Source organism: Podarcis pityusensis (genome assembly GCF_964106645.2).
Source record: "Podarcis pityusensis genome assembly, chromosome: 14".
Lineage (NCBI taxonomy): Eukaryota > Metazoa > Chordata > Lepidosauria > Squamata > Lacertidae > Podarcis > Podarcis pityusensis.
Window position 1 is genome coordinate 1,393,796 of NC_138039.1, and position 21,510 is coordinate 1,415,305.

Consider the following 21,510-nt stretch of genomic DNA (forward strand, 5'->3'; position numbering starts at 1 on the left):
CAAGACTAGTGTCCCTCATCTTAGATTTGTGGAGCTGGTTCTTCCTGCCTAAGTGTAGAACCTTACATTTAATAATAATAATAATAATAATAATAATTAATTTTCTTAATACCCTGCCCTCCCCGGCTGAAACCAGATTCAGGGTGGCTAACACCAAATATATAATACATTAAAAACACAAAATCAAACAATTAGTTTAAAATACAATTCAAATCACATTTAAAAACAAAATAAAATTAAGTGGGAACCCACAAATCATAACCGTAGGGGTAAGGAATTAAAAGTTCACCAGGCCCAGCCACTCGTGCTGGTCCCATATGGGCCAATAGAAAGAACCAAGGAGACCACTTACTACCAGGGACCCATAGAAAGAAGGGGGTCAGACTGGGCCCAGACCAAAGGCCTGGCAGAACAGCTCCGTCTTGCAGGCCCTGTGGAAAAATGTCAAATCCCACGTTGGCTTCCCCTCCCTGTATAGTGGACGGTGCTGGACTAGGAGCTGGGAGACCCGGGTTCAAATCAGCACTCGGCCATGAAGCCCTCTGGGTGACACTGGGTCAGTTGTGCTCTCTCAGCCTAACCTACTTCACAGAGTTGTGAGGGATAAAATGGAGAGACGGAGAAGTGGGTACACCACCTTGCTTTCTTCGGAGAAAAGGTGTGATATAAATGTGATAGTAAAATAGTAGTGGTACTGCTACTGCTAATGAATTTGCAGTAATCACATTGTGTTTCTGGTGAAAGCAGCAGATGTTGAGCTTTCTGTATGCTGGACTTAGTGCAGCTTAAAGCCAAATCTTTAGTGTGTGCTTCTTTTAGTTGTAAGAAATATCCCTCCCAAAGTGCACCTGTGCTCAGGAAGAAAATAGTCGGCACCAAATCTTAAGGAAGGTCCTTTCATCAGTTTCCTTTTAAGTGTCTGTATACATTATTTATTGCCTTTGTTGACAAACACCTCACCATAATGAGAAATCATGAAAACGCTGATAAGCTGTCTTTAAAAGATATCAACCCAATTTCCTAGAGTTGGATGGTGGTGCACAGATTCCTCATGTCCCAGAAGTGGCCAACTAAGAAAAATAACCCTAACACAAAAGACAAGCTATCCTGGTATCTTCATAGTAATAAATTAGATAAGGTTTGGGGGGATGGGAACCCAACTATGCATTGTGAGAGTCCGTGAAAAATAATCTTCATGTTTGATCCTGCTAGTGGCTAATCACATGGTATATGTTCCTCAGTTGTACACTACAGTGATACCTCGGATTAAGAACTTCATTCGTTCTGGAGGTCTGTTCTTAACCTGAGGTACCACTTTAGCTAATTGGGCCTCCCACTGCCGCCACGCGATTTCTGTTCTCATCCTGAAGCAAAGTTTTTAACTCAAGGTACTATTTCTGGATTAGCAGAGTCTGTAACCTGAAGCATCTGTAACCTGAGGGGTACCATTGTATACACTTTTTCCCTGCTTAAGTGGTTTGTAGTAAGATATGGGTAGAATTTGATAAGTTTTCCTCTTCTTTTTTTGTAGTGCTTTGTGCCAAGAACCTTGCAAAAAAAGATTTCTTCAGTAAGTAGTTCTTATACAATTTTCCTTTTTTTTGTATGCACCTTAAGCTATTATATTGATGGTAGGCCCTTTTTTCCCTCTTTGGGTGTCATTTAATGGTAGTTTCTCAGGAGCCAGAGCCATAACTGTCTGAAAGTTATTTTGTACAGACTATGTAGCAGTGTGCTATGTGCTGCCGCTTCTCCGGTGAGCTAGTTTCCTAAAATTGGATCTTGACCCCAATAACCATGGACAAATAATTTAATTTCCGTCCACTCTTCCCTTCTTATTCCTCTAACTCAGGAATGGCAGTGTAAGGCCTGGTAACTATCTGCTCTTGTGACATGGCAGTATCAAGTCACAGTGAATTAACATGAGAATTGGCTTGCTGTTTCAAATGCACATGGTCAAACAGCCTCTTTCCTTGAAGAAGCTTGGTGTGACAGATGGAAACTCATACAATGAGGACTTGGGAATGTTGTCTTATCTGTAACAAGCCCTCACATTTCATAGAACAGAGATGGGGAGCTTAACAGCCCTCCATCTTCTATCAGTCCCAGCCAAAATAGTCAATGATCAGAAATGATGAGAGTTGTAGTCCACAGACTCTGTGCTCCTGTCCCGAAATTTCAGTTTACTAATGAAGTGCTATTCTATGGAACTGTTTACACATCATGCTTTGGGGGGATTCTTTCCCCCTACTTCCAAGTGGACAAAATCTTTTGCGGGGGAAAGCTTATGTTCTAAACACTGCTGCCAGTGCCTGTAGTTTCATTCCCCCAGCGCCCAGTGAAAGCAGCCTAGCTGTTGGGTATCATTGTTCCTCCTGAATGGGTCTTCATGGTGATTTTTTTCTTTCGATTCTTTCCAGGGCTTCCTGACCCATTTGCAAAGGTGGTGGTGGACGGTTCTGGTCAGTGCCACTCAACTGACACTGTGAAGAACACGCTAGATCCCAAGTGGAACCAACACTATGATCTGTGAGTTATCTGTTCTGTGAAGGGTAAATCACAGAATGGGTGTCCAGTCTGAAAAAGAGAGAGACTATCTTATGTCCAGCCTTATGTTCATCTGTTTATTAATTTTGAAATTTTATACCTCACCTTTCTGCCTTATGGCTGGGCTTCAAGGTAATTTTCTTTGTCGTTAGCCATCTTGCCATAAACAAGAGGTTTCTGAAATAGCAAGTAAGAAGGCAGTGGTGACTGAAACAGGTATGGTGCTCCAACTGCTGCTCTTACAAGGTTCTGCAGTGACTGCATGAGAAAGTATCCCCTCCCACATAAGATTTTGTTCCTGGTGCTGGAGCACTTCCTCTAGGGAACCGGCAGGATATAGTCTATATGACTCCTGGCTTTTCCTAGCAGCTGTTGCAGGGGAAGACTGCATGTCTGCTCCCCAGGCATGAGTGCTATGGAGTCATGGCTCTCTTGATAACTTGCAAGTCTTCACTCTCCCAGGCATGCATTGAAATCTAAATACTCCAGCCAGGGCCCAAAGGACTGTTTTACGTGTGCCTAAGGGCTTGCACATGCCTGGTGGATTTTTGTTTTGTTTTTGTTTTTACTCTTCTTGAAGGAAAAGAGCCATATGTCATTTTGGAATATATTATTGAAAGTCCCTTCTGTTTCAGAAACGGCTTGCCATAAGGGTTTTTTCCTTTTATTTTTAGAAACCCGATTGCTCTTGGGTGCAAAGAGTGAGTGACTCTTTGGAGCCTATCTATATACTGATAGCTTCACTTGTCCTGTCTAGTAAGATTAAACTCACAGTGTATTGATGGAGTCACTCTGCCTCCCTCCTTGAATTCTGTCTCCATACCCTAATGAGCTCGGCGCTCCCCAGTTTGTAATAAGGTTGTCTGTAATTAACAAGAGCTGCTGCATTATCACTTTAGCACGCTGTGTAAAATTATAGCCATCTAATGAATAATTACGTTTCTATATTTGATAAAGTTGCGACGTGACCAATGAATTATTAAAATGAGCTCGGTTTTCATGGACATAAATGCTATGCCATAGCAAAGAATAAACCTCAACCAAGTATCTTTCTCAAACTGATTATCCTAGATATGTTGGGAAATCGGATTCTATCACCATCAGTGTCTGGAACCACAAGAAAATACACAAAAAGCAGGGAGCTGGCTTCCTGGGGTGTGTTCGACTCCTTTCCAATGCCATCAGTAGGCTAAAAGATACTGGATGTAAGCATGTAATACTTACTCAGTGTTTGCTGTGATTGACAGTGACTTGTGTCTGAGTACTGAATGTCGATTGCCAGCTGAGTACACTCTTGGGTCAAGTTTTTTTTTCCAATTGTTCATTTGCAGACCAGCGTTTGGATCTATGCAAACTAAACCCCACAGATACCGATGCAGTACGAGGCCAGATAGTGGGTAAGAGGAAAACATTCCTGTCTGCATAGATAACAAAAGTAGTATCTCTTTCCTTCAGAGCCTTGGATATAGAGAGGTTCTCAAGTTCAAAAGTACTTTATGTGATGCTCTCTTCAGGATTGGCAGCTTCATCCAGTTCTAACTGTGTCTGCCTGGTGCTGATTGGGGTTAGCCCCTTGGCATGTGCAAAACCTAAGAGTTGCTGGTTTCTAGGTTCTGAGCAAGCTTCAAGGTGTAGGTGTTACTCTAAGCTCAAGTGCTAGGGACTTTAAAAGTGTCTTCCCCACAGAAACTTCCCATCTTAAGATCTTTTTGTTGGAATGTCTCCTTTGTTGGAGACTCAAACCTAATCAAATATACGGAGAGTGTCCTCGCTCATGAATTCACTCCCATAGGAGACTTTCATAGCCCATTCACTTGCAGTTTTTAGAAAACAAAACTTTTAAAGTCACCTTGGGGCTTTTCAACATATGAAATGTTGTAGTATTGTGAGAATGTTCAGTGGCAGCTATAAAGCGGTAGACTTTATAATTGATAGTCTACTGCAGGCTTCTTCAACCTCGGCCCTCCAGATATTTTGAGACTATAATTCCCATCATCCCTGACCACTGGTCCTGCTAGCTAGGGATCATGGGAGTTGTAGGCCAAAAACATCTGGAGGGCCAAGGTTGAGGAAGCCTGCAGTAGACTATCAATTATTCCAGGGTGAGTAGCTTGTCAGATCTCTCACTCCAGCTGCTCTGAGACAGGAAATTTCTTTCAGTGAGAAGCATGTAAATTTTGGGGGGCAGTGATTGGCAACTGGCTTTGCCACTGGGTGGGATTTGTTTTGTCCAATGTTAGTATGGTGTTTAACGTGCAAGTGAAGTTGCTGCATTCTGACTTGGATTGCATGCTCAGCATTCTGTAGGCTGTTGCTCTGTCTTGCTGTCTGGAAAGCATGTTTGGAAAACCATGGATGTGAGAAACTGTCTTTTTCTGAAAGAAGAAATGCATAACAGGCAAAAAAAAGATGCTCCATTTTAGAATGCCGCCTAGTGGCAAATGTTCTGCTTTCCAACAGTTTTGAGAGGCAAATATCTGTTTATGCAGAATCCTTCACATTTTTATCCAAAGTAGAGTATTTCTTATTAGAAAAATATCAAAGCCTAGGTTATGTGTTATTTTTAATTTGTAGAAGTAGAAATAATTATTTGCACATTTAGCACATTTTGAATAGCAGAATTAGAGCGCAATCCTATGTATGTATACTCAGGAGTAAACCACAATGAATTCAGTGAGACTTAGTCTCATTTAAGGACTGTAGCCTTAAATGGCTGTTTTCTTAAGGAGTATCACATTATGATTTATGAATGACATTGTATCATCACAATATAAAAGTATAAGGCAATAGCCAACTAAGTCATACCCTGGGTGGACTCACTGAAGTCAACTGACGTAATTTAAGTCTACTGATTTCAGTGGGTCTGCTCTGAGTCTGTGTATTATCCATAATAACTCTAAAAACACCAATCAAAATATCTGGGGTGTTTACTGTTGTAAGGAGGGGTGAAATCTTGAATATGCACGTGGATTATTAAAAGGTGTAGGAATGCTTGCCAAATTGAATGAAGCCTCTCCATTTGTGTTCCTTGCATTTTAACTGGGGTTGAATAGGTTTTTGCATCTATGGATTTTAATCATGGCTTTCATTTCTTTTTCTCATTCCAGTCAGCTTACAGACACGGGACAGGATAGGCACAGGAGGGTCTGTTGTAGATTGCAGGGGGCTGCTGGAGAATGAAGGGTAGGTATTTCATTTCCTAGTGGAATCCCCTGGATCTCCTGATTCATAGTCATCTTACTCAGTTAAATGAATGAATAAGATCTGTATTTTTGTTCTGGAGCATGTTAATTGTTAAGTAAACTTTTTTTTTAAATGGAAGGAGTCAAAATCTCATTGATTTTGTTAGCTAGGAGTTCATTCTTAAGGTCTGCAAGTGAAACACAAAATGGGGACTAGCAATCGTGCCAACCTAGTCAACCTTGGTCAACTGTAAAAAGCAGGGAAGGTTCACTCTGGAAGGGCTGCATCTTTGCCTTCATCCTGGTATAACTCATCCTGCTCTGCTCACAAGTGACTGTCTCCCCTTGTCACAATATTGAATCCAGAACAGAGGTTTCATGGCTGACTCCTGACAGAAGAGTATTGTGGCACAGAAAGCTGGAAGACAAGTGTAGGAACTTTCTCCAGCCCCTTGTTAGAGGAGATCTGCTTAGTGCCTTCAAGACACTCTTACTTTGACATAAGCCGTCTGAGACTGTCTTTTTCAGTGATGATCTATGCTTGAAGTCCAGTTATTTCCCTGAATGAAATTCCCCTAACATTCTCTTAGGCTTGTGTGAAATTTTCTAACTTTATGAGCCTCCCTTATTTCAGAACGGTTTACGAAGACTCAGGACCTGGAAGGCCACTGAGCTGTTACATGGAGGAGCCAGCGCCATACACAGACAGCACTGGAGCTGCTGGAGGAGGGAATTGTAGATTTGCGGAATCCCCCAGTCAGGACCAGACACTCCAGGTGCAGCGTTTACGGACTCCTGATGTGAGAGGCCATGTACAAACCCCCCAAAATAGGCCACATGGTCATCAGTCCCCATCGCCTGACCTGCCTGAAGGCTATGGTAAGAGGAGCAATCTCTGATACATGTCCTAAGAAATTCTATTTTCGTGCATTTGCATGCTCTTCAGGCCAGAGGAGACATTTTCATCCAGTGCAGGAAAGCAAAGTTAAGATTGGGTTTTCAGAAAACTCATCTGGTCTGCAGAGAGGGTAGCTCTGAAATGTTGTTGACTGCATTTAAATCTTTGGTATGCAGTGGAGAGTTCAAGTGGTTGTGGGGTTGGGGTGTTCAGTATCTGTAGAGCTCTGTCTCCCAGTCCTTTCCCCCCTATCTAATTTCCCTTCTTGCCCTTAGTCTGCATAACTTATTTGCAGCAAGGAGTTTCTGCGCAACACTTTGGATCTCATCTGCTGCCATTATATTCCAAATTAAGTCATTTGAGAGAACATAGATTTCTTGCACAATTCTACCTTGATTGTGCAATGTAACTGACCCCCACCCTCAAACACAAGTACATATACACACAGTAAAGGAAGTTAGAGAAAGTAGGGTCTGGTGAACTCTTAACCATCACTCTTTATTTTTGTACCTCTTTCATTCCGTGTGAAACTGAGACACTTGTCCAAGTGACACGGTTTAGCTTAAATACATTACAATATTATGTCTAGAGAAAACTCTTGTTCTAGGTTACTAAAGTGCAAACAGCTTTTAATTGACCAGCTTGGGCAGCTGTATTATTAGCAATATATCTTGCCTGCTTCAAGCATCTGTGGGCAACCTGCCATGTGGTTGCCCAAGTAGCAAAGGCCGAAGCAGTTTTACACTGGACAAGTGCAGAAGGTCCCAAGGGCATAGCAACCTGAACTCCTGCCTGTCTCCTGTGCAGTGCTGCTTTCTGCTTCCCAGCTTAGCCAGCCAGACCAAGGGGTGCAGGGAGTATGTATTGCTGAAGTGGCACAGCCTCATGCCTCCCCATGCCTGCCCGAGGTTTAAAACCACCCTGTCAACTATATTCAGTTTTTTTCTTGGAACTCCCCCGGTCTGTCTTGCTAGTTGTAAGTTTCCCTTTTAAGCACATTTTCTGATTTCTTCATGAAGGTATGATTTGTTTTCCTTGGTTTTTCTTTTTGAGGTGGCAGGGTGAGTGAGTGGGTTTCATTATATACTGGTCTGTAGTCAACAGGTATTATGACAGCACTGTTGGTGTTATATTCTGTCATTTACTGCCTGCTGGCAAGTATATATATATTTGGATCAGGGGCCTGGGGTAACTAGTGGGAAGCAGAAAGGGAGTGTGGATGCTTTGCATGTTCAAAGACAAATGAAATAATTTTAGTAGATGTGCAGTTTTTCCCCAGCCTGGTGCCCCCCAGTTGTTGCTCCATTGGCCACCCTGGCTGGGGTTGCTGGGAGATGTAGTCCAGCAACATTTGGAGGGCACCAGGTTGTACAAAGCTGATGTAGCAGTTGCTCCCCAGAGTGTCAGATGCTTACACAGGGCATATACACATTCACTGGTAACTATTAGCTGTCTTCCAAAGGTTCATGTCTCTTCACCCCCTTCCCATTGCCCAGTAAATCTGTGTGAAAAAGCAAATGGCCTTGCAGAATGGAGATGGTTCCTTGAGAACCTTCTACAAAGGGAGCTGTGCATAGGGAGCCACAACATCCCATGTTCATAGTAATTGTTCATCTTAAAGCCTATGGAAATAATCGCGAACAAATAAGTGTCTTTCTGGATCGATATGGGATGGTATAGATGAGGTGAACTGGAATTGGGTGGGTGACAAAAATGGTAAGCTCTTTTTGTGAACATGTAAGCTGTATCAAGTATCTGATGCAGTTCTTGGTATTGCCGTTTCTTTTTACTCATAACTAGGGCAAATAGTACATTTTAAGTAATGCTATATACAGCTGCTTTTAAGCATTAGCTGAGCTTTCGCAGATACTTTGTTGATGCGCAATTTTTCCTTTGGACTGCTCACTGTAGCATCTTTTCCCTATCTTTGTAGAACAAAGGACAACAGTACAGGGACAAGTTTACTTTTTACATACACAAACTGGTGTTAGCACATGGCACGACCCCAGGATACCAAGGTATGTATGGCAGTCTTGAGTTCATCTGGGTTTGGGCAGGTAGCTGTACCTGTGTTTGGGGGGAAAAATACACTTCAGATAGTTCCTTATAAAACCTCATACTTAGGGGGAAAATGTTCTTTCTATAAATGTTAGTTAGGGTTTGTTAACCAAAAATTGATGCCCTTTATCGTTCCCCCTCCCCAAGCACCTCAGAGTTCCTCATGTTTTTTCTAAGATAAATGTTAGTGTTAAGCTTAAATACGTATGTTTTAATTGTTCTTTTGCTTTTCATAGAGACCTTAACAGTGTGAATTGTGATGAACTTGGACCTCTACCACCAGGTTGGGAAGTTAGAAGTACAGTGTCGGGAAGAATATATTTTGTAGATCATAATAACAGAACCACACAATTCACAGACCCAAGACTGCATCACATCATGAAGTAAGAAACCAGTGTGTTGCCATGTGCTTCTATGGCTCACAAGCAGAGCAAGCGCAGTGGGGCTGCATGGGCAAAGAAAATGTCAGTACTAAAATAATTTGTTTTTCCCCAGAGAGGGATGTTGCAAGCTGATTCCTTCCAGCAAGGCCAAATGCTTGATAAATGTAGAGAAGAATCCAAAGAACAGCGCAACATGCAAATGAGTTTTCACTGTGCCCCTCCCCCACTGCACTACATTCCAATTTACTTTTGAAACTGAGAGGGCTTTTATATGTGCTGATATGTAATAATGTCGCCGTCTGCTGCCTGCCCTTGACTGTCAGTGGCTGTTTGGGTCTCTTTCCCATCCTGTTTAATTTGAAGGTGCCAGGCTTTGCTAGCCAACCCCGCCCAGGCCTTTATTTCATAAAATTTATATACTGCTCAATTGTAAAAAAACAACAACCCTTCAAACCTTATATATCCCTTTGCCAGTGAGGTTCCCCCGCTTCTATTAAACAGTTCTCCTGAGCCGCCTTCCACCCATGCTTATTGCTTGCTCACCTGCCTGCCAAATGTGCCTCAAATTGGATCGGTGCGGCTGCCTGTTGGTGGTCACGTGAACTGCTACATGACAGCAGCCTTACACACACATAAACACACCTGTATCTTCCTATATACATAAAAATGTGCTCTGCGTGGGTGGGTGGGTCATTTGATCTACATTATGAACACCTATGATGAAGGGAAAGTTTGTTTAATGCAAACGTTTGCTTCCATGGTCTCAAACATATATTGGTCTGATGAAAACCATTGCTTCATTTTCATTTTAGTTTTTGATTTCTGAATAGCTGATCTGAAGTTTCATTTAACTGCCTGCTTCTGTGTTCCATAGTGGACACAGGAGTATTTGTGCTTTTGAAATAAGTACAAAACTGCATGTCACATAATGAAGTAAGATTTGTTGAGTTTGTTGGCTCCAGTTGTTCATCATGTTACATGAGGGTTTTTGTAGTGGAACTATAGCTCTAAAAATGGACCTGGAGAAGCAGTTCCACTACTACAAGTAAAGAAGTACGAATGCTAATATTATGGAAATATAAAAATATTTGATGCATGTTGCTGTTGTCTTGAAAGCCAATATATGGTAGCATAAATGAGTTAAAGCTACCACAGGAGACACTGTTTTATTTGCTGCAACAGACTATACCTTTGTGTAATCAATTTCCTTATCTAGTTCTTTATAAGCTATGAAAAGTTTGTCTAATCTTGTTTCCTGATACTGATTTCTTTTATTTCATAAAATTTATACATTGCTTATTGCAAAAAAACCCTTCATTTTAAAAAAAATAATATTTATTACTTTTCCAAAAAATTTAAACACTAAAAGAAAAGAAAAAACACATACAATACAATACATTAAACTAACAAAACAAAACAATGCAACAACAATAAAATAAATCAAATTTCATTCAATATCTTATATTTCATTCTCTTATTTCCAGCGACTTCCTCACACCTCCCTTTTTGTATTCCACTTCTATTATTTGTTTCAGCAATTCCTTTCCATCTTACTCTGTTTTCTGTTCTATAATTATCTTAACACATTCTTACCATACTTTTCCTTTAATTTTCTATTAATCTATTTATACTTAATTCCTTATGACATTTCTACCAAAGCCATGTAATTTCATTCCAACTTTTTTCTAACATTCCTTAATTTTTCAATATTTCTATAAATAGTCTTTAAACTTTTTCCAATCTTCTTCCACCAACTCTTCACCCTGGTCTCGGATCTTGCCAGTCATTTCCGCCAATTCCCTATAGTCCATCAACTTCATCTGCCATTGTCCAACACTTCAGTGTTTTCAAGAAGCAACCATTCTCTCAACCAGCAAAAAGCAGATGGTTCACAACGAAGTTTAAAGGTCTGGCAGGGCAGGTCCACCTCCTTCTTTAGCATCCATCAATATCTTAAGTTTGACTCGAGGCTTCCTGCCCTGCCAAACAACTCTAGGAGCATCCCTCTGCCACCTCCTGAAACCCGTCATCCCATCCAGAGCTTGCAGTGTTTGAAACAAAAGCAACATCCCCAGCAACACAGCAGCCCTCATCCCCACCACAATAACTCGGCCCAACAGTAACAACTTCTGATTTGTCCATATTTCCAAATCCCCCTTCTCTTCAATCCAACATCCTTCACAGTTGTCCTTGAGCAGTTTCACATTTTTGGTGGTCATACTAACCCCCAAAGACCTCTCTTCAAAAAGAATAAAACAGTCAGTAAAAAAAGTTAATAAACAATAATTCAAAGAATTAAAGCCAGCAGTAACTAAAAACAGATCAAAACCCGCACCAACGTTCTAGATACTGATGTTAAGAGACTATGTGGCTTCCCACTGTAGTGGCAATCCTTCCTTCTTCATTCCCTTTTGAGAGTAATCTTCTCACCTTTCCCTCCAGTCACCAATGCCAACTAAAAGAACCCAACCAGCCTTTGCCAGTGCCGAGTGAGGGATCATTGGAAGACAGCGAGGAGTTGCCTGCCCAGAGATACGAGCGAGACTTGGTGCAGAAGCTCAAGCTCCTCAGGCACGAGCTCTCCCTCCAGCAACCCCAAGCTGGCCACTGCCGCATCGAAGTATCGAGGGAAGAAATATTTGAGGTACGTCGATCTGTCTCTAAGATAGTGGGAGGTTTAGCCTTTCCAGTGCATCTAGGTAATGGCTATGGATTTCTGCAGATGCAGCTTATCATAAATGCTGCCCCTGTGAGGACTAAAGATATAATGAAAGCCATTAGAATGAATCACAAAGTGAACCTAATGTCAAATGATGTTAAATTTGAGATAAAAAATCACTGTTCAGCATCTATGAGGAAGGTTTGCCATTCTAAACACAGCTAAAATTTCCTGAGGGCTATGACTTAAGCAGTGGTGCAAGAAGGGCACCTCTAGATATTCCCAAGATATGTGAAGAGTAGCTACTGTTGAAAAAGTGTTCATTTCCTGAGAGTATACTTCTGTTTCTTACTACAGGAATCATACCGGCAGATAATGAAGATGAGGCCAAAAGATCTAAAGAAGAGACTGATGGTGAAATTTCGAGGAGAAGAAGGCTTGGATTATGGTGGAGTGGCAAGGTGAAAGACAGGTTCTTAAAATGACATGTACTGGGCAACGGAAGCCCTTTGCAGAGACCTCCAAATATTGCAGATAAAAAATCAAAGGAACATTTTATCAAACCCACGAATGATGGCAGCCTTAGCATGTAATGCTACAATTTACCAAGGTTTGGCATTACAAGGGCCAGCCTTTGCAAGCCTTGGGCTGGATCCAGCAGCATGGTCCTATTTGCCCCCTTTCCCCAAGCTGGGCAGGGGGCTGCGCCTCTGCACCTTGTCCCCTCAACAGGCTGGAGCAGCAAGTGACCCCTTCTGCCCCCTGCCCTGCTTAAAATAATGGTGGCCTCGTTCCACCCAGGAGAGATGGCCTCTTAATAGCTAATGTGCAAAGTCTGGCAGAAGAGGAAGCCTACTGAGACAGAAAGGTGGGGTGTTAATAAATGTAAGCATTGTTTTTAAAAATATTGAAATAGTAACAAATCAAGTTTTTGAATTTCCAGGGATTCAGAAACATTAAAAGCTATGGACATTGACAGCTTCTGCCTTTAAGACAGGTTCTGTGGTGTTTGAAAGCTTGTACGTTCTTGCTCTCCTCACAGTGTGACGCGGCAGCTAAAAAAGCCAATGCAATTCTGGGCTGCATCAATAGGAGTATAGCATCTAGATCAAGGGAAGTAATAGTGCCACTGTATTCTGCTCTGGTCAGACCTCACCTGGAGTACTGTGTCCAGTTCTGGGCACCACAGTTCAAGAAGGACATTGACAAACTGGAACGTGTCCAGAGGAGGGCAACCAAAATGGTCAAAGGCCTGGAAACGATGCCTTATGAGGAACGGCTAAGAGAGCTGGGCATGTTTAGCCTGGAGAAGAGGAGGTTAAGGGGTGATATGATAGCCATGTTCAAATATATAAAAGGATGTCACATAGAGGAGGGAGAAAGGTTGTTTTCTGCTGCTCCAGAGAAGCGGACACGGAGCAATGGATCCAAACTACAAGAAAGAAGATTCCACCTAAACATTAGGAAGAACTTCCTGACAGTGGAATTTGCTGCCAAGGAGTGTGGTGGAGTCTCCTTCTTTGGAGGTCTTTAAGCAGAGGCTTGACAACCATATGTCAGGAGTGCTCTGATGGTGTTCCTGCTTGGCAGGGGGTTGGACTCGATGGCCCTTGTGGTCTCTTCCAACTCTATGATTCTATGATTCTATATGTCATATTTTAATGCCATTGCTCTTCAGATCAACACAGAATTAAAGGTTGTAAAATTTAGTACTTCTCGATTTTGCCCTCACATTTGGAAGTTGCGCTTTTTAATGGTATGTTTTTTATGAAATACTCGGTGGCTCTAGAATCCAGTGCTTTATGAAACTGTCTCCTGAATAACTAGACACACAACAATCATTTCCTTCCTTCTAAATTAAAAATAATTTTCGGAAAGATGCCAGAAATCAAGAGTCCTATGTGTTCCTATAAAAGTATATGCCACAATGTTAGCTTTTAAGGGAGACTTTCTCAATCTCTGGCCCCAGATGTTGAATTACAACTCCTATCATCCATAGCCAGCAGGGGCAGCAGTTAAGGATGAGGGGAGTGGTAGCCCAACAACATCTGGGAACCCCAAGTTGAGAAAGGACAACATAATATATCTGCTTCTCTAAATTGCTATAATAGTTTTTGAAGATGTTTTGCATTCTCTTTATCATCTAACTTGGATATAACCCTCTGGCATCTCATCTGAGGGTTGCAGTCAATGTTAGTTTTACTTAGAGTAGACCCAGTGAAATGGACATAATTAATGTAGGTCCATTAATTTCAATGGAGCTACTGTGAGTAGAGCTTGGACACAATCTTTTGCATTGCGCTGCTCCTGGTGATAGGTCTGTGTCTAATCCAGGGATCTGATTGTAATGCTGATTCCTCTCTTGCAACTGAGTTGGGAAGCTCTTCCAAGGGCTGTGTGTGCCAGTGACTAAAATTGCCCTGAGTAAGACTTTTCTTTTGTCTAACTCCAGTGATACATTCTCTGATCTTAAATTCTCTAGACAAAATTCTTGTTGTCTGGAGCGCTTCCCGTTTGACCTCTCCCTTGTCATCACTGGCGTGTTGCAAGAGTTTATCTTGTCTGTGCTTTATATCTGTCTAGACAGTTGCTGAATGCTCTAGCACAGCCTATTCAAATGCCTCCATTTAGCTTCAGGGGGACCCATGTTGTGCAATAAACCCACATACAGTGTTACCCCAGGTAGAAACTCTCAACATATCATCACAGAAACCAGGCAGTCACCAAAGTATTTCCAGAAACTAAGTTCCTGTAGAGTTCCCTTTGTTTAGCAGCTTCCTCTTCACCAGTCACATGATCAAAACTATCTGGAGTGTCCTTTTGTATCCTTTTAGTTGTGTTTACAAGAACAAATACGCACCCCTGGATAAAAGTCATATTGAAGAAAATTGTAGATGTGCCTTATGGGGAATAAGATTTTATTTTGTGTGTGGAGAGAGAGAGAGAGATACAATGATTTGGTAATGTTTACATTGTTAAGTTTTGATAACTTGCATTTCTGAAAATTACATGTTAAACAGAACTTACATTTGGATTATCTTGGAGGTGTTGTTTGCAAGTTGCTTTGTAGCAGTCGCTGGCTACAGACAATTAAAAAATCTAGAGACAGACACACAAAAGTACAAAAAGATATGCAGTACCATTATATTGCTGTCTTCAGTTCTAATCAAGATTATTTTGCTTAATCATATTAGGTAACCATCCTTCTATTGATTTTTAGGAGCTTGCTCTCATTTTGCTGCCAAAACAATATTTTAGAAACCTGTTAATTTACAGAATAGAAAACAAACTCTTACCTGACTTCCTATATAAACTTATGTGAGATTTTAGAGTTGGAAGGGATCTCGAGGGTCATGTAGTCCAACCCCCTCAATGCAGGAATCTCAACTAAAGCATCCTTGACAGTCTTACGTCTTACGTCCAAACCAGCACTTGTGGTTTCAATCCAAAACAAATCACTATCATTATCTGGAGCCAAGGTTTGTTCTTGGCTTTCCGGTCATGACTCATTTGGAAAGAAACCGTGAGTGCTACTTTGAGCATAACACTGAGCTAGCTGGTCCATGGTTGTTTCCCCACAGACTAGCAGAAGTACACAGCAAGGTCTCGCAAGCTGTCTGCACCAGCATGCAGCTCACGGTCATTATGGTTTAAGCAAACGACACAGCTTGACAGAGCCAATGAAGCCAGCTTTAAAAGAATGCCTGGTTGTGTCTATTGGTGCATTAATAAAAGGATACTTGGTTATGGAAAGTGACCCAATTTTCTGTCCACTATAGTCACATTGAGTGTTAACCAAAGAGTTCTGTGAAACAAATGAGTGCTTGTACTCTTTTCTTTCCCAGTAGAAGTTGATCAAAGGAACAGGCTTGTCCTAATTTGCCTCCTTGTTTAGTCGTTTAGTCGTGTCCGACTCTTCGTGACCCCATGGACCAGAGCACTCCAGGCACTCCTGTCTGCCACTGCCTCCCGCAGTTTGGTCAGACTCATGACCAGTTTGGTCAGACTCAAGGAGGCAAATTTGCCTCCTTACATTGCACCAAGTCTAGATTCTCTCCCACCCCCGACCCTCTTTTTTGTAGAAGTCACAATCTGTATCAAATGAGTAATGGATCCACACGTTACTGGGTGGGGTAAGCTTTAACTCCACCATCCAGCCTCTTCCCTAACATATGTCTCTTGTCTGGCAGGGAGTGGTTGTACCTTCTGTGCCATGAAATGCTGAACCCTTATTATGGACTCTTCCAGTACTCCACGGATAACATTTATATGCTGCAAATAAATCCAGACTCCTCTATCAATCCTGTAAGTATTCTAGAAGCAAAGCAGGTGTGTGTATGCGGCTTAAATACAGGCTAATTCTCTGAAACCCTGGTAGTGGTATAGGGTCCAAACAGCAGCTAATCTGGTTCCATGAGACCAGTGTGGCTTTAGATTAAAACAGCCACTCCCGTGCCATGTGGCAAATCACTTTTGTAATGTGGGAGTTTCAGAAGTATTTTGATGTGGCGTCGACTCTCCCATTCAGGAAGGGAGATGAAAGTGTTCACCGCTGCGGCATGCAGACTCATGGGTATATTCAAGTAGCTCTTTGGATCTCAACCGTAAGCCCTTTGCAGATGTTCACTATATATTCACAGAGGGATCCAGCCTCTCACTATCCCTCACACCCTCACCTGCTGTTTGCACTTTCGATTTCATGTTTAGAGCACATAGGTCCAACCTTTGCATGCCGCACGCTTGGTTTTGTGATATACAAAATGCACTTTGCTCATTGTTTAAATAGGAGCCTTTATGCATCAAGTTGAATGTGCAAACAGTAGGGTGGGCTGGCTTGATTCTAATTTCCCAGTGCACATGCAGTTTGAACCACCTTTGCACAGTCCCTTGCTTGTGGTATTATGTGAGTCTACCTATCTCTGTTACTTTTTCAGTTAACACCAAATAGACAAGTGAAGGTAAGTGTGCCTATCATAACCGAGGAGAAGCACCGGTGGCTTGTAATGGACTAATTTTGTAGAACCTCAACTTACCCATTAAAGGAATAATTAAAACTTTGTTTGTTAATTACCTTGTCAGTTCCACACTAAACCCTCATTGCATAGTTTTGCTCCTTAGAAGATCCACTGCATGTTAACAACTTCAAACACACATACCCACACACACCTTGCAGAACTGATTACATCTCCATTCTGTCCAAAACCCATATTATTTTTCAGCCTCACAAAGTTCAGGGTGGTATTTGGTGCAGATTGGTTGCCCAGGTAAACAGTTGGTTGCCTGGAAAGAATTTGGCAAATTACAACAGTTTTACCCATATTTGATTTCAAACTAAAGGAGGGTAGTTGCAGCTTGAGTATTATTATTAATTTATTATTATTATTATTATTATTATTATTATTATTATTATTATTATATTCCCTTGTACACCCTAAGGTCCCAGGGTAGGTTGCAACAATTTAAAATACAACATTATGCATTATGAATGCATCATGTGTTAATGGCACTGATAGAAATGACCTCATATATACTCATGACAAACTGTCTGTCTTCCTCTAGCCCAAGCAGCACATGTGTATTGAAAGCCTTGGGGTTAGCAAGATTAGCATATGTACAAAAACTTTAAGAAAACCTTTGAAGGGGGATGAGAACGCCCATACAGAGAAGTGAGTCATCTCAGTGGCTGCAGAAGGCTCCATATCTGTTGTAGGGAGAATGGAAAGCTTGGGAAGGAGAGTGACATGGAATATCTTAGAAAAGGGCCTAGTTGGTTTTGTTGAACCTTGAATGGCACAAGCATATGCTATGCTGCAACATTTTGTTTCAGGTCTCTGTTGTTTTGCATGGAGAGAGATTGTACAATAGCCTTCCCAAGCAAACGTTGATTGGGCCTAAGTGCCTGCTTTTAACTGCATTGGCTCAAGTAGATTGGCTTTTAACATGAATCGCCATGTTTGTGGCTAATGATCTGATGGTCACAAGCCTGTAGTGCAGTATGGTAGGACTGTGGTCTCGAGACTGAATGCATTTAGTCAGCTGTGTTAAGTATATGTAACATTGAATTCTGTGCAAATTGATTAATTTCTCATCCAGAGGGCTTGAGATCATTAAGCGAAACTTTCATTGAACTAGGAAATGGCTGAAGGCATAAGTCTAGCCACAAGATGTCAGCATTGGGCTTCTCTTCCAGATAATGAGTCTCTTCGATGTTTCTCGTAGGATCATCTGTCTTACTTCCACTTTGTTGGTCGGATAATGGGTCTGGCTGTGTTCCATGGACACTACATCAACGGAGGTTTCACCGTTCCTTTCTACAAACAGCTGCTGGGCAAACCCATCCAGTTATCTGATCTGGAATCAGTCGACCCAGAACTACACAAGAGTTTAGTTTGGATTCTGTAAGTATTGCATACGCAGTTGAAAGCTTTTTAAAAAGACTAGGGTGAGGGGAAGCAGCTCCACATAGTAGGACTTTGCAGCCCCTCAAAGTCACTGTTCGTCTGCATGGTTCTCTTACCATCGCTTGAGTGTGTAGACCCATCAGAATCTCTAGTGTTGTCCAGCAAAACAAAGGTAGAGTTTGATTGTAAAAGACACTAGATCAACTCCTAATAAATAGTTTGGATTCTTCCTGCCATAATGTTTACTTAAGAAGAATGTTTTGTGCGCCCTGGAGAGTACAGAAATGACTTGCAGTCTTTGCCTTGTTGACAGAGAGAATGACATCACTCCGGTTCTGGACCATACTTTCTGCGTGGAGCACAACGCTTTTGGCAGGATTCTGCAACATGAGCTCAAACCAAATGGAAGAAATGTTTCTGTTACAGAGGAGAACAAGAAAGAATATGTGAGGTACCACCAGAGGAGGTTAAATGTTATCTTCTCATAATGCAGAGGTGGCAGTGGTCAGTCTCAGTTTCTCTGTCTCTCTCCCCACTCCTTGACTTGCACCAGTTTGTGTGTTCAGAACATTTCAGTTCTGTAGTGCAACTGTGGGTCAAAGTTATCCAGTGATCTCTGTAATATGTGTTCTTGTGCGCTACTAGTTGCTGGAGACACCTCAATTTTTGCCACCTAGTGTCTTCTATTTGGCTTCGGAATCTCATTCTTACGATAGCCTTGACTAATGCCACACAGTTGCTGCTGAAGCTGTAGGCCAGAGGTGGTCTTGATGGGTCTTGCAGTGTATTTTGCAGAATACATTTCTCATCTTGTACCACTCGGTGTTCTTCTTTGTGGCTGTGCCTTTCATCTGCTCTGCCTCTTTCTCCCTATAGTTGTATGCAGCTTGTTGCTAGAATCAACACAGAATTTGTAACTGGTCACGGGTGTCCAAATTGGATGATGACTTTACTCAGATCTGCCTCCTTTAGGCGGTGGGAATTGGCAGCATAATTGGGGCCTGCAGTGCCATGCATCAGTGCCCATTTACATGTTTTAAGAAAGCTGCACTGACACATGGACCCCAGTGGTGCTGGAGATTGGGCAGGCATGCTGCCCACCATGCACAGGGATGAGATCCCTGCAAAAAATATTGTTTGCTCCTCCCAAAGTATTCCTCGTTTGGGAGTTCCTAGGAAAAAAATTGCAACTTCTTGAGTGTACCTATTTTGCTGCAAGTTATATTTCACTTGAAGGCTTCTGCCCTCAGTTCTCACTTTGGATTCGCTCCCTGTCCCCAGGTTGTACGTTAACTGGCGGTTCATGAGAGGAATTGAGGCCCAGTTCCTGGCTCTTCAGAAAGGCTTCAATGAACTTATTCCTCAACACCTACTGAAGCCTTTTGACCAGAAGGAGCTTGAGGTATTGCATCCTTTTCTCCATTCAAATTACGGTGTGGTTCGTGTGTTCCGTTAAGTGCCCTGGGGGGGGGAATCCCCCTTTTCATATTGAATGGGACAGTTTTGCCTGAAGCTGCTAGGCAAGCTAAGCCTGCTCTTTGCTCCTCACTACTGCTTAAAGAACACTGATGTTCTACGTACACCCATCAGAAAAGATAGTTCAGTGGCTTCTTTTGCACATCAACAAAATGCAGGAAAAGGATATGCAAACTCCAACCTCCAAAGCTAGACTGAGCTGGGTGAGGACAAAACTATCTCCCCAGGATAATAAAATGCCCCCAAAACCAGATGTTGGGGCACCATTAGGAAAGTGGAACCTTTTTGTATTGGCTGACATACCTTCATGATCTCCAGGTGTGCATAGCAATTTGATGGCTTTGAGTGGTCGACTCGCCTCATTGTCAATACAGATTAACCAAACAGCTATTTTTTGTGACCTATTCTTTATTAAAAAATTATTGATCACTTAGGAAGATCCACTGGGTCAAAACGTTTCTGATCTCAAGGCAGTATCTATTTTTCATTTCTCACAGCAGTTTGATGTTCAGTTATTATTGTAGATTGGTGGTATTACTTGTATTTTAGTAATAGTTGGATGGTGCCTTGTACGCCTTCTTCCAGCAACTCCTGCAGCCAAGCTGGTGCCAAATGTATTGCTCTGCTTTCCTTTGGACCACATCAGTGAGGCCAAGAGCGGAGTCTTCTTGTTTGGCCAGCCCAGAATCCCCAGACACACTGCCCAAGCTTGTGCCCTGGGAAAGTTGCTTAGGTGCTGCTAATACAGTGGTTTGACTTCACCCCCCAAAGCGCCCCCTATTCTCTCTTGAGATAAATGGATGTCAACAACAATACAACAACAAGTGATCAGCACATAAAAGGTTTGGCCAGTCCTATATCCAGGAGGAAATGAAATTCAAAAACCTAGGAAAGACACTTAACTGTGGAATTAAATGGTGTGCATAGTGGATACAGAGATTTCTGTTTGTGTGTAAAAGGTAAAGGTAAAGGTACCTCTGACCGTTAGATCCAGTCGCAAACGACTCTGGGGTTGCGGCACTCATCTCGCTCTACAGGCCAAGGAGCCAGCATTTGTCCGCAGACAGTTTTTCCGGGTCATGTGGCCAGCATGACTCAGCCGCTTCTGGCAAACCAGAGCAGCACACGGAAACGGCATTTACCCTCCCTCCGGAGTGGTACCTATTTATCTACTTGCACTTTGACATGCTTTTAAACTGCTAGGTTGGCAGGAGCTGGGACCAAGCAACGGGAGCTCACTCTGTCGCGGGGATTCGAACCGCCGACCTTCTGATCGGCAAGTCCTAGGCTCTGTGGTTTAACCCACAGCACCACCTGTGTCCAAGTTGTAAATACTTGTGCACTCTGCGGCAGAAGGTGTGAATGTGTGACTCCTGATTTGTACGGTGCCTTTCCACACACAGAGAGAACAGTATATCACAAAATCAACAGTCGCATGACAATTTCACAATAACAGAAATAATAAAAGAGCAACACAGTAGCCAGTAAAACAGCATACAGCTCGCCCACCCACCCACCCACCCACCCACCCACCCATATTTCAAATCTATAAACGTTCTGCCCCTTACATTGTGTATTTCTGATCCATCAGCTCATCATAGGTGGCTTGGATAAGATTGACTTGAATGACTGGAAGTCCAACACACGCCTGAAGCACTGCATGGGAGACAGCAATATTGTCAAGTGGTTCTGGCAAGCGGTGGAAGCCTTTGATGAGGAGAGAAGGGCCAGGCTGCTGCAGTTTGTGACGGGCTCCACGCGGGTTCCCCTCCAGGGTTTCAAGGCTTTGCAAGGTGACTGATAGGGGTGCTGAGTTAGCGCGCTTGTGCAGAGGGCTGCCCATGGCGCGCCCCGTTAACCTGCCACCAGTTCCTCCTTGATGATTCTGCCCTTTGTTAGCTATACC

General features: G+C 42.4%; 1 protein-coding gene across 3 annotated transcripts in view; it reads left to right on the top strand.

Moving 5' to 3' along the window:
- Positions 1–21,510, top strand: part of SMURF1 (SMAD specific E3 ubiquitin protein ligase 1) — a 51,040-nt gene that overhangs the window by 24,476 nt on the left and 5,054 nt on the right. For 2 of the 3 annotated variants that reach the window (XM_080981039.1, XM_080981038.1), the window contains exons 2-16: positions 1,532–1,570; positions 2,421–2,529; positions 3,619–3,752; positions 3,879–3,944; positions 5,655–5,730; positions 6,364–6,608; positions 8,561–8,645; positions 8,922–9,068; positions 11,511–11,712; positions 12,085–12,188; positions 15,918–16,032; positions 17,947–18,125; positions 18,442–18,579; positions 19,410–19,530; positions 21,196–21,397. In XM_080981039.1, coding sequence (XP_080837165.1) covers positions 1,532–1,570; positions 2,421–2,529; positions 3,619–3,752; positions 3,879–3,944; positions 5,655–5,730; positions 6,364–6,608; positions 8,561–8,645; positions 8,922–9,068; positions 11,511–11,712; positions 12,085–12,188; positions 15,918–16,032; positions 17,947–18,125; positions 18,442–18,579; positions 19,410–19,530; positions 21,196–21,397 — 1,962 coding nt within the window. The remainder of the gene's footprint in view (positions 1–1,531; positions 1,571–2,420; positions 2,530–3,618; positions 3,753–3,878; positions 3,945–5,654; positions 5,731–6,363; positions 6,609–8,560; positions 8,646–8,921; positions 9,069–11,510; positions 11,713–12,084; positions 12,189–15,917; positions 16,033–17,946; positions 18,126–18,441; positions 18,580–19,409; positions 19,531–21,195; positions 21,398–21,510) is intronic. The other variant, XM_080981040.1, reaches the window with a different exon arrangement.